Source organism: Tachyglossus aculeatus, chromosome 11, assembly GCF_015852505.1.
Source record: "Tachyglossus aculeatus isolate mTacAcu1 chromosome 11, mTacAcu1.pri, whole genome shotgun sequence".
Taxonomy (NCBI): domain Eukaryota; kingdom Metazoa; phylum Chordata; class Mammalia; order Monotremata; family Tachyglossidae; genus Tachyglossus; species Tachyglossus aculeatus.
In genome coordinates this window covers 32,876,857-32,888,887 of record NC_052076.1, presented here as the reverse complement: position 1 = coordinate 32,888,887, position 12,031 = coordinate 32,876,857, and the positions used below count along the sequence as shown (strand labels likewise).

The window sequence follows — 12,031 nt, the reverse complement described above, 5'->3', positions numbered from 1 at the left end:
TTTTTAAGCAGCACCATTCAAGCCGGCCATGTTGCAGAGGTGGAAATAAACTGCCCTAATATTATATGTGTCTTGGAATAAACCCGGGTGATCTTTTTTACAGAATTTAGCTATTGCCCCATCCTCCCTTCCCATCTCTCCTTCCCCCAAATCCATCCCCTCCCCAACCTTCCAACCCAGAGGTTTCCCTGAAAATGCACAGGGACGCCCGGCTACCTCCCCTTTCCTTCTGTCTCACGGGGCTGAGTCTGATGTTCTACCTAGGTAAGTGAGACCTTGCGGACCTCTTTTGTGCCGGAGTTCAAAGCAGTGGCCACGGCTCTGGGGCAAGATGGGGGAAGGGGGCCGGGGACATGTTGGTTTTTTCCTAGTGTCTCCATCCTTGGGAAGGGGCGTTTGGGGCCTGGGGTGGGGGGCATGTGCCTCTTGTCTTTCCCTCCCTTGAAATTGCAGTGTGGGGGAGGTGGGGGTCGTCTCGGTGGCTGTATTTCAAAATTGCCTCTGAGAATATTCCAAGGTAGGGAGGGATACCTGCTGGGCTGAAGTGGATGGGAAGGTGTGTGGTGTTTGTTGATGGGAAGGGTGGGGGGGAAGATTAGTCTGCAATATCTTGTCATGACATTTTGGGAGAGGCTGTTGCTACTGGGGACAAGAAATGGGGTGAACCCGGGTCCAGAATCCTGAACCAGGAGAGAGGGGGACCGCAGAGCCTGGCTGAGCGACGGTCTCTGCCGAGACTCCCCAGCTTGTTGGGAGCCTGGGACTGAGGATGCTGATCCAGTTGATCGGGGGCCTGAGGATGAAGGACCTGGTAAGCCCAAGGGATGTCCTGATGACCCTCGGGGCCAGGATGAAGGAGACGTGATTAATCTGAGCCGGCCTGGGGCAATTCAGCAGGTGTGACTGGGATGTGAGAACTGGGGAGGGCGTTGAGGGAAAAAGGGGTGAGGGAGGGCAAGTGTTCTGGAAAACTGCCCAGACAAGCCTAAGAACTCCCCCTCTCCACAATACCAGGGCCTATAACCCTGTGTGCTGAGGAAGAGGGAAACAGTGAGGGTTTCAGTTATTAATATTTTGTTTATTCATTCAATCGTATTTATTGAGCGCTTACTGTAGTAAGTGCTTACTCTTAAATTGTACTCTCCCAAGCGCTTAGTGCAGTGCTCTGCACACAGTAAGCGCTCATTAAATATGATTGACTGACTGACATGGAGCTCCTGGAGGGGCAGCAGGCTGGTAAGTGTCAGGGCCTATCTTCAAGGATGCTTTAAGGCACAACCCCACCCAGGTCATTCCTATTCTACGGAGACCTCATTAGCTGGACACCCTCCCGGCTCCCAACCCAGGGTGTGGCTTGGCCTACCACACGTTTCCTTCTTGCCATTTCATGTCACCTGGCTGAAGGCCCTTGTGCCCGCAGGATGAGCCGGGCGCTGGCTCTCACTGGTAGTTGTGTCGGAGATAAGGGGCCGGGGTGGGGGACCTTCAGGCAATGAGGCTAGGGATGTAGCTGCTCCAGGAAGGTGGAGATTCCTTTCCTCTGGGCCTCTGGTTTTTCCTTTTTTTAATGGTATTTATTAAGCATTTATTACGTGCCAGACTAAACACCGGGGTTGATACAAGCTAATCAGATTGGCACAGTCCATGTCCCATATATGCCTCACAGTCATTTTACCGATGAGGTAAGTGAGCCACAGAGAAGTTAAGTGACTTATCCAAGGTCACACAGCTGGCAAGTGGCTGAGGCAGAATTAGAACCCAGGTCTTTCTGATTTCCAGGCCTGTGTTCTATCCATTAAACCACGCTGCTTTTGAAAAACGGGGACACGGCTTCAGCCTGTGCCAGAGAAATGGGGATGGCCCAGGAAGCGCCAGCTCAGAGCCTCAACCTCCTGCTGTGCCCCAGCCCGCTCCCAATTTTTCCCTGGACCTGCCCAAAGAAACCACAGTCTTCCGGGACTCCTTGTCAGAGTATCGGCCACTGGCCTGCCAAAAATGGGAGGAGCAGTTTGAGGAGGTTTGGGAGCCCAGTTCCGAGGGGCTGCAACGGGATCCACGTCCGGGCTGGATCTTCCTGGGATAAGGCAGCGTGGCTCAGTGGAAAGAGCCCGGGCTTTGGAGTCAGAGGTCATGGGTTCTAGTCCCAGCTGTGTGACTTTGGGCAAGTCACTTCGCTTCTCTGTGCCTCAGTTACCTCATCTGTAAAATGGGGATTAAGACTGTGAGCCCCACGTGGGACAACCTGATCACCTTGTATCCACCCCAGAGTTTAGAACAGTGCTTCACACATAGTAAGCGCTTAACAAGTGCTATCATTATTATTATTAAGGCAGATGGTGTGTGGGGTTGAGGAAACAGAGAGTGGCTCCTCCTGAGGCCACCCCTAGCTTGGCTTGGCCAGTGCTTGTGGTCGGATGGCCATCTGGTCCCAGGCGGAAGCAGTGTGGGCAGGAGCAGGGTGGCAGTCTTCCCATCAACAGCCCTGCTCTGGCTTCCCTCTGAGTCCTGGCTCTCAGCTGGGACCTCCCCCAGGTGAGGGATGGAGTTTTGGAGCAGTTGGAGGGAGGCCCTGGGGAACCAGATAGGCCTCAGCCCAGGTGGTCATACCTCCTTTGACTGTTTTTATTTTGGGGAATTGCAGTGGGAGGGATTGGGGTTAGAAAGGAAATTTTCCTGATGGGGAAGACTGGGAAATGTCAGAGCAGGTGAGGCTGTGCAAACTCCTTGGAAGATCATGACCCCTGCCCTCCCCAACCCCCTCCATCCATCAGAGCTGAATTTCAGCAATCTGGCTGGATGCTGGGGCATGGACTCATCGGCTGTGGACCGACCCCGGGACCTACAGGGTATATGCTTGGGGTCTGGCGCTGAGGACCCTCTCAAATTTGCCTCCCACCTGCCCTGTTCTGCCCTGCCTGGAGTCCTTCCCCCTGCCTTCAAGACCCCCAAAGCCTTTTCACCTTCAGCGGCTGAAACCCGCTCACTAGAGGGAGGGTGTCAGCTGACCGGGGTTTGGTGCATTGGCCGGGCAGGCCTGCCCATCTAGGCCTCCCCCTCCCCAAGGTAGCGATAGCCCAGCTGGAGGGTGGGAGGGGGGAAGTGTCTCTCTGAGCCTGAGCATCCCCCTCCACCCCAGGGGACACAGATGAGTCGAGCGGCCTAGGGAAGGGAGGAAGAGAACTGATTTTTCCCAACCCTGGGCTGCCACCCTGGCTGTCTGCTGCCAGCAAACCCTGCCCCTCCATCTGTCCTCCTCACACCTCCCAGCTGCCAGACCGGAGGTGGGGGTGGGGGTCCAGAGGGGAAGGGGGCGGGACTGGAAAGCCCCACAGTCCCCGGGAAGAGCTCGTGGCATGCCACTTCCGTGGCATCCTCAGGAGGATGTCTGCCTTTCCTTGGGCCCATCTTAGCCTTGGGACGGGGGCATCAGGAGAAATGAATAGCTGTCCATAAATAACCCTAGAGTATCCAATTCTCTGCTTCCGGCTGGGCTGCCCCTCCTCAGTAGAGAGGGGGTCCCTTACATCCAGTCCTGACAGAGACTTGGAGGGGGAGGGGTCCTCTCCTATCCTCCAGCCTGACAGACGTGGGGGCTGTCCTATCTTAAGGTCCTGAAAGAAGTCTCTCTCCCTTCCTCCAGGCCTGAAAGAGAGGAGTCTCTCCCATCCTCCGGCCCTGACAGAGGGGATTCTCTCCCTTAACACCTGCGAGGAAGAGATTCCACCAGGATACCCGGGTGACCTAGGGGAACAGGCTGGAGGAGCGGGCAGAGAGCCTGCCAGCTCTTCCCACAGAATGGGAGGATGGTCCCCAGTGGCACAGCCCCCCTCAAACTAGAGCAGAGGAGATGGCACAGGTGGCTCTGGGGGCGGCGGGGGGAGAGGGCAGGAATTGGGGAGTGGCACTGGGAGAGATTGGTGGCCAGTCTGCCTTACTGGGAGTGACCCTTCTCACCCAGGCCCCATCCTGAGCCCCCTCTATGGCTGCCAGTGATGCCCGCCAACCAAGCCCCGCTTTCTCCCCAACCATTTTGGCTGAGGGAGGGAGTCTAGGCCAGGATAAGTGTGGGCACAGCTGGCTCTCCGTGAAGGCCCCTCTCCCGGCCCTCCTCCAACCCCTCTCCCCACCATCCCCCCTCCCTCTGCATCCTGCAGCCGTGCCCAGTTCTCACAGCAGGGAGGCACCTGGCATTTCCTCTTGGCTCTTGCAGCTCCGCCAGTGCTGGGCATGGAGGTCTCTGTGCCCATGACCCTGAACGTCCTCAACGGCACCAACGCCCGCCTCGCCTGCACCTTCAACTCCTGCTACAAGGTGAACAACAAGCACTTCACCTTGAACTGGACATACCAGAGCTGCCGCAACTGCTCCGAGGAGATGGTGAGCTTGGGGGGGCCAGGGTGGTGGCGCGCGGTGGGTGGGCAATCCGTAGGGACTGCAGGACTTGGGCGGGCAATGAGGGAGGGATCGGAGGCCGCAGCAGGGGAGGGAGCTGCCCCTTCTCGGAGGGTCCTGTCAAGGAGAGATCAATCAATTAATTATATTAATTGAGTGCTTTCTGTGTGCAGAGCACTATACCATATATTCTGCCCACAGAGATGGGAGGAGTCAGAGGGTTGGACCAGATGATCTCTAGGGGTCCCTTCCAGCTCCGTGACTGGCTCTCTGGTCAGCTGTAGCCCAGGGAGCTTGGGCTGGGGGTGGTGGAGGGGGAATGAGGAGCAGCATAGCTTAGTGGAAAGAGCATGGGCTTTGGAGTCAGAAGGACCTGGGTTCTAATCCCGGCTCTGCCACTTGTCAGCTGTGTGACCCTGGGCAAGGCAGTTAACTTCTCTGGGCCTCAGTTACTTTGTGAAAAATGGGGATAAGAGTATAAGCCCCATATGGTACAGGAACCTTGTCATCATCATCATCATCATCAACAATCGTATTTATTGAGCGCTTACTATGTGCAGAGCACTGTACTAAGCGCTTGGGAAATACAAATTGGCAACACATAGAGCCAACCTGATTAACCTGTATCTACCCCAGTACTTAGAACAGAGCTTGGCACATAGAAAACACTTACCTAGTGCCATAATTATTAAGTGTTCTGTGTGTGGCTTTTCACCCCTCCCCTGCTGCCCTCCTCCCCCTCCTCCTCCTCATTCCTGCGGCCCCTCAGTTTCTCCAGTTCCGAATGAAGATTATTAACCTGAAACTGGAGCGTTTTGGGAATCGAGTGGAGTTCTCGGGCAACCCCAGCAAGAACGATGTGTCCGTGAACCTGAAAGATGTGCAGCTGGAAGACGAGGGCACTTACAACTGCTATGTGATGAACCCCCCTGACCGCAGCCTTGGCCACGGCAAGATATACCTGCAAGTTCTCATGAAGGGTGAGCTGGTGTTTTGGGGGTGGAGGGTCGGGGGCGGGAGAGAGGGGAAAACTCAACCTCTCCCCACGGTTCAGCCTAGACCAGCCCTGCAGATAGCCTGGGCAAGGGGAGCTTGGTGCTGATGACTGATAATAATAGCGGTATTTGATAATTGTGGTACCCTCTCAGGGTGACACCCAGAGAGTTTCCAGTACTCTACCAGTCTCGACTACGGGAGGGAGAGTCAAGCAGAGGCAGGCCCATTCCATCCCTAGCTTGGCCAGTGGCTAGCGAGTGGAAGGCCATCTGCTACAAGTCAAGGCTCCCCTGTGCTGGGCCGCAGCAGTGTGGGAGAGATTCAAAGGCGGAGACTCGAGTTTACTGCATGGAAGGAGGCAATGGTAAACCACTTCCATATTTTTACCAAGAAAACTCTATGGATATACTACCAGAACGATTGCAGATGGAGGTGGGGCGTTCTGGGAGAGATGTGTCTGTGGTGTCGCTATGGGTCGGAGACGACTTGACGGCATAAGACAAGACAGATAATTGTGGTATTTGTTACACACTTACTATGTGCCAAGACCTGTTCTAAGCATTGCAATGGAAATAAGATAAACAGATAAATCAGATAAACGTTTAAAAGATAAACCACTTAGAACCGTGCTTTACATATAGTAAGCACTTAATAAATGCCATTATTATTATTATTATTAGGTCAGACATCTCTCCTGTCTCACTTCCCATCTCTCTTTCCCCCCTCTCCTTTGCTCTCCTCTTCTCACCTCCTGTTTCCCCCCCTCCTCATCTCTTCTATCTCTTTCTCTCTCTCCGTTCTCCTCATTCATTCAGTCGTATTTATTGATCACTTCCTATGTCCAGAGCACTGTACTGAATGCTTGGGAGAGTACAATACAACAATAAACAGACAAATTCCCTGCCCCCAACGAGTTTACAGGTTGGAGGGAAGGAGGAGACAGACATTAATATAACTGAATAAATGACAGAAGTGTACACAAGTGCTGTGGGTCTGGGAGTGGGGAAGAACAAAGGGAACAAGTCAGGGTGACGTGGAAGGAAGTGGGAGAAGAGGAAAGGAGGTCTTAGGGAAGACCTCTTGGAGGAGATGTGACTTCAATAAAGCTTTGAAGACGGGGGTGGGGTGTAGGGGAGTAATTGTCAGATTTGAGGAGGGAGGGACTTCCAGGTCACCTCTTATCTTCCCCTTTCTTTTCCTATTTCTTCCTCTCTTCTGTATCTTCCTCTCTCTTCCTGCCTCTTCCTCTGTCCCCCTTTCCTCCCCTTTCTTCCCCCCTCCTTCCCTTTCCCCTCTTCTAGCAGCATGGTTTAGTGGAAAGAACATGGGCTTGGGAGTCAGAGGACGTGGGTTCTAATCCCGGCTTCTCCACTTGTCTGCTGAGTGACCTTGGACAAGTCACTTCACTTCTCTGGGCTTCAGTTCCCTCATCTGCAAAATGGGGATTAATAATAATAATAATGATGGCATTTGTTAAGCGCTTATTATGTGCAAAGCACTGTTGTAAGCACTGGGGGGATACAAGCTGATCAAGTTGTCCCACGTGGGGCTAACAGTCTTAATCCCCATTTGACAGATGAGGCAACCGAGGCTTAGAGAAGTTAAGTGACTTGCCCAAGGTTACACAGCAGACATGTGGCAGAGCTGGGATTCGAACCCATAACCTCTGACTCCAAAGCCCATGCTCTTTCCACTGAGCCACGCTGCTTCTCAAGATTAAGATTGTGAGCCCCATGTGGGACATCCTGATTACCTTGTATCTACCCCAGCGCTTAGAGCAGTGCTTGGCACATAGTAAGTGCTTAACAAATAGTCATTATTATTATTACCCCTTTTCTCCTCCTCTCCTGTCTCTTCCTCTCTCTCTTCTCTCCTCCTGTCTTCTCGTCCTGCCCTACCTGTTCCTCTCTCCGGGTCTGATGGTTATTGGGTTTTCTAGACGTCGCAGGGAGGTAGAAACTGGGAAGCAGGATGCCTGGTTCCCTTCTTGGCTCCGATTCACCCGCACATTCATTGTCCTCGGCCTTAGTTTTCCTGTTCCCCGGACACAGGTGTGCGTGTGTGAGAGATGGAGAGAGAAAGAGAGGCCTGGAACCCTCCCCCAACTCAGTTTTCCTTCCCCAGCGCCCCCCGAACGTGACTCGACCGTGGCCGTGATCGTGGGCGCCTCGGTGGGTGGCTTTCTGGCCGTGGTCATCCTCGCCCTGATGGTGGTGAAGTGCTTGAGGAGGAAAAAGGAGCAGAAGCTGAGCGCCAACGGCCTGAAGACGGAGGAGGAGGAAGAGGAGGGCAAGACGGATGGCGAGGGCAACCCGGAGGATGGCACCCAGTAAGGGGGGAGGGGGCGGGACAGAGGCTGGCCCCTTCTCCGTGCCCCCTCCCTGTGTTCAGTGCCCACTATGCCCCTGAGCCAGCCCCCCAGCCCCTCCCTCGCCCCCCGCCCCCTCCAGCCCAGGTCCTCGCTTGCGAACCCTGGAGACCCCACGCCCAGCCAGAGAACTGGGGTCGAGTCCTGCTGCCTGCTTCAAACTCAAAATGGGGTGGGGGAGTGGGGCCGAGGACCGAGCTCCTAAGGTGAGAGGGCGGCCAGGGAACCCGCAGGGGAGGTAGGACATCTTGCCTTTATTTTATATTTCAAAAGTCCACCATTTCAAACCAGGTCGCGACAAAATATTTACATGAAATACCTTAAGGTGATCCTAAACATCCCTCCTTCCAAGATGCCACTGCTTTTTCCGTGATCTCATCCATTTCCACGGTTTTCCCCATTATCCCCTTGTAGGGGATGGGGTCTCCACTTGGCACAAAACATATGGGCTGAGTACACCCCTGCCTCACCCGGTCCAGTCCTTCAATTCTTCCCCCAATCACCCCTTGACCTTAGGAGGCTCCCTGTGATCTGATTTAAGGAAGCCATATCTGCCCCTGTCTTCTGGTATGCCATAGCCCCCCAAGATCTTAGTTATAAACCAGTGACTCACTCTGTCAAAGACTTTCTCCTGGGCTAGGTTCACTCGGTATCCACTCCGCTTTCCTTAGCGTGTAAGGAGACCACCCGTAAGTAACAAATAATACGCACCGATTGAGTCCTCTGGGACAAAGTCCCAGTTTTCGTTCCCAAACTATCCTATAGTTTTTCCTGGGACATTAAGCTCCCCTGTTTCAGACCCTTCCTATCCTTCTTCCAGTCTTTCCCCAAATTCTTCACATCCTGACATTTCATGTCTTTCTATTCCCGTTCAACCCCCTCTGTTTCCCGCTTTGGCTCCCCGCACCTAAATTCCCGAAGGACTCTTTCGTTCTTTCCTCTGATCATCCTTCCCGTTACACTAGCTCGCACTAATTCTCTGATATCTCCATATAACAATATTATGAATAATAATAGAGGTATTTGCTATGCGCTGACTGTTGTCAGGCCCTGTATTAGGTGCAGGGGTAGATGCAAGATAATCAGGTTGGACACATTCCTTGTCCCACATGAGGTTCACAGATTATCACTCTTTATTGCTGTAGTGTACTTTCCCAAGCGCTTAGTACTGTGCTCTGCACACAGTAAGCGCTTAATTAATACGATTGAATGAATGAATTGAATGAAAGTAAGAGGGAGAACAAGACACCATCTTGTGCTCCTCGTCCACACTGGAGCTCCTCCTTCTTCTTATCTTTCGGGGCCCCCCTCCTTCATTTTAGCTGCGCCAACACCCCCACCCACTTTTCCCTCTGCCAGAGGTGGATTTTTTCAAGGTATTTGTTAAGCATTTACTCCATGTTCTGTTCTAAGCACCGGGGTGGATACAAGTTAAAGCTCTACCCCCACTCCTCCTCTCTCCACCTTCCGCACTTTTAAAATGTACAAAATTCAAACCATAAAACCACCTCCCCTCATTCACCACTAAATACGTGGTTTCCTTATCATCACTTCAATCCCTTGGCACCACAGGGAGCCAAAGAAGGCCTTAAAAAAGTTATGTCAAAAAGGCACCAGACAGAAGCAACCCTCGGTTATGAACAAAGAGGCAAAAAAAATATATACATATTTGTACAGATAGACTCTGTGGTCCATTGTGAGCAACCAAATCTCTCCAAGCTTCATCTGTTTGTGGGTACCCACTGCCTTCCTTTCCCAGTTCTCCCCCGGATGGTCCCGCCTTCCAAACGGGAGTCCTAAAATCTTGGCCGACGCACTTTTGGTGGCAGTGCCATTGCTCTTTCTCGCCATGGCCACCTGCCCCAGGTTTATCACTGGATTCATTCCTTCTGTTAAGCAAAACCCCCCACGTGTCCTCCCAATATTTAGAAGTCATGCCCACATCCTGCACCTCCACCAGTGGTGCTTTATGTGGGCAGGGAATGTATCTGTTACATTGTTCATTCATTCATTCATTCAATCATATTTATTGAGCGCTTATTGTGTGCAGAGCACTGTACTAAGCGCTTGGGAGGTACAAGTTGGGAACATATAGAGACAGTCCCTACCCAACAACGGGTTCACAGTCTAGAAGGGGGTTCTATTGGTTCTATTCAATGTTCTATCAGTCTCTTCCAAGCGCTTAGTACAGTGCTCCTCATACAGTAAGTGCTCAGTAAATACGTCTGACTGACTGCAACACCTTAACTGGCTTCTACAGGCACATGGTCTTTCCCTCCTCCTGGCCACTGATGGATCAACTGATTGTAGGGGACAGGGTCTCCACTTGGCACAAAACGTATGGGCTGAGGACACCCCTGCCTCACCCCGTCCGGTCCTTCAATTCTTTCCCCAATCACCCCTTGACCTTAGGAGGCTCCCTGTGATCTGATTCAAGGAAGCCATATCTGCCCCTGTCTTCTGGTATGCCATCGCCCCTCAAGATCTTAGTTATAAGCCAGTGACTCACTCTGTCAAAGACTTTCTCCCGGGCTAGGTTCACTCGGTCCACTCCGCTTTCCTTAGTGTGTAAGGAGACCACCCGTAAGCCTTCCAGACAATCCACAGTCCTCCTCCCCCTGCCTGGACACCCTTGGGGCTTGTGGATAGTTTGCCTGTTGCCCCCTCTAGTCACCTCACAGGATGCTGGTATAGATTTCAGAGCCCACGTTCAAATAGGGCTTGCGGCCTCCGGTTGTTAATGTCCTCCTTGTCCTCCTCAAGAAAGTGCCTCCTCATTCTCATCTCCTTGACTCGCCTCTCCCAACCTCGTTCAGAACTGAACCCAACACAGTACTTGAAACTTTCGCGGCCCCTTGGTAAAACTCTATCGTCAGTCCGTCCAAGCTTGGGGTGCTATTTCTGTGAACTTCCAGTATCATCTTTAGCCCCCGTCTCCTGGGCAATCTCTCCTTCTAGCCCTTTCTTTCTTCTTCACCCCTCCCACGTCATCTCCCCCACTTCTTAAAAAAAGTTCCTAATAAAAACCGATCACGATCCCCAGGGACATCAGCTCTGTCCATTTTCCTCTGCCTTCCTTTGTCCTTCAGAGCTGCCATCGCCCCCTCCTCCTCCCTCCTCTGGATGCAACCTAGAAAATCCTGGAACAGATCTTACCGCCGGGCCTGACCTTCCCCTCCCATCCTCTGTTTCCTTATTCTTTCTTCACACACCACCCTCATCTTCTTCTTGACACCCCTCCACCTCTGCCGGAGTCACTTGGTCTCTCTCCCACCTCCACTGCCGTTTATTGCATCCTCTTCCTCCTTCTCCCAGATGGAATTTATAGACATTTTTCTTTCAAAGCTCCCACCAATCGAGTTCCTTTTGGTGGAGCGAAACAAAACAAAAACAAACACCAGACACCTCCCTTCCTGTTCATCAGCCGTTTCATAAATTCCTTCACTCGCAAATCTTTAAAAGAGTCCGTGCCCGTCTTCCACGTCCCCCTCCCAAATTTAACAGTGGCCCCTAAGTTCCTGATGACAGTCACCGGCGAGTGGTCTGAGAAGCGGGTCTCCCTGACCTCCCGCCCGGTGGCAGCCACCGTTCTGGACAAAGATCGGGGTGATGTTACTAGATGATTTGCACTTTTTAAAAGAATGGCCTCTGCTGCAGGTGAGTCCAGCGGACTGCAGCTCCAAAGTGGCCCCGCTTAGCCGTCTGGTTTGGGCTGGGCACCAGTGAGGTGCCCATCACTCTAGAAAACTTCACAGGGGACATTTTGTGGGCACTGGAGAGCGGAGGGAACATCTCAGATGACTTGGCTCCGGCCCTTTCCACCATCTGAGTTCCCTCTGCCTTGTGCCCCCCACCCCCACCCCTGGAGTCAGATCCCTCCCGTCATTTCAGCCTTTGGTTCCCTCTGCCACCACCCCCACGAAGTCCTGTCTCAGGAATGAGATGTGGTGCATCCTGGCTGGGGATGCCTTGCCCCGGGGATGAGCAGAAATTGGGCAGATCCTGCCCTGCCCAGCTCAGTCCGACCATCCCAACCTGGTCTTCCCTCCTTAGGAGTCCCATGGCTTTCCTGGCCTCCTTCCTCCCATCGTGGAGGGTGCTGTGGGGGGACTTTCCTAAGTCAGGGAGTGGAGATCAGAGGTGGGACATAGGGAGCAGGGGCAAGAAGGGGATGCAAGGACACCCAGTAACTCCCTCACCTTTCTGTTGGAGCATCTGGGGAGAGATTTTTACCGTCACTGCCATTTCCCCAGTTGCCCCAGAGGGTGTGAATGG

The 12,031-nt window shown here is 53.0% G+C and overlaps 1 protein-coding gene across 1 annotated transcript; it reads left to right on the top strand.

Moving 5' to 3' along the window:
- Positions 1 to 27: 27 nt before the first annotated feature.
- On the top strand, positions 28 to 9,789 carry SCN2B (sodium voltage-gated channel beta subunit 2). Its single transcript, XM_038753890.1, has 4 exons — positions 28 to 264; positions 4,211 to 4,377; positions 5,162 to 5,372; positions 7,513 to 9,789. The coding sequence occupies exons 1-4, from the start codon at positions 195 to 197 to the stop codon at positions 7,719 to 7,721; spliced, it is 657 nt and encodes a 218-aa protein (XP_038609818.1). The 5' UTR covers positions 28 to 194; the 3' UTR covers positions 7,722 to 9,789.
- The last annotated feature ends 2,242 nt before the right edge of the window (positions 9,790 to 12,031 follow it).

Bases quoted from the DNA above. Each gene is read 5' to 3' on its own strand.
- SCN2B (XM_038753890.1), top strand. From the start codon at position 195: ATGCACAGGGACGCCCGGCTACCTCCCCTTTCCTTCTGTCTCACGGGG. The intron at 4,378-5,161 runs GTGAGCTTGGGG...GCGGCCCCTCAG, and splicing joins GCAACTGCTCCGAGGAGATG to TTTCTCCAGTTCCGAATGAA. The intron at 5,373-7,512 runs GTGAGCTGGTGT...TTCCTTCCCCAG, and splicing joins CCTGCAAGTTCTCATGAAGG to CGCCCCCCGAACGTGACTCG.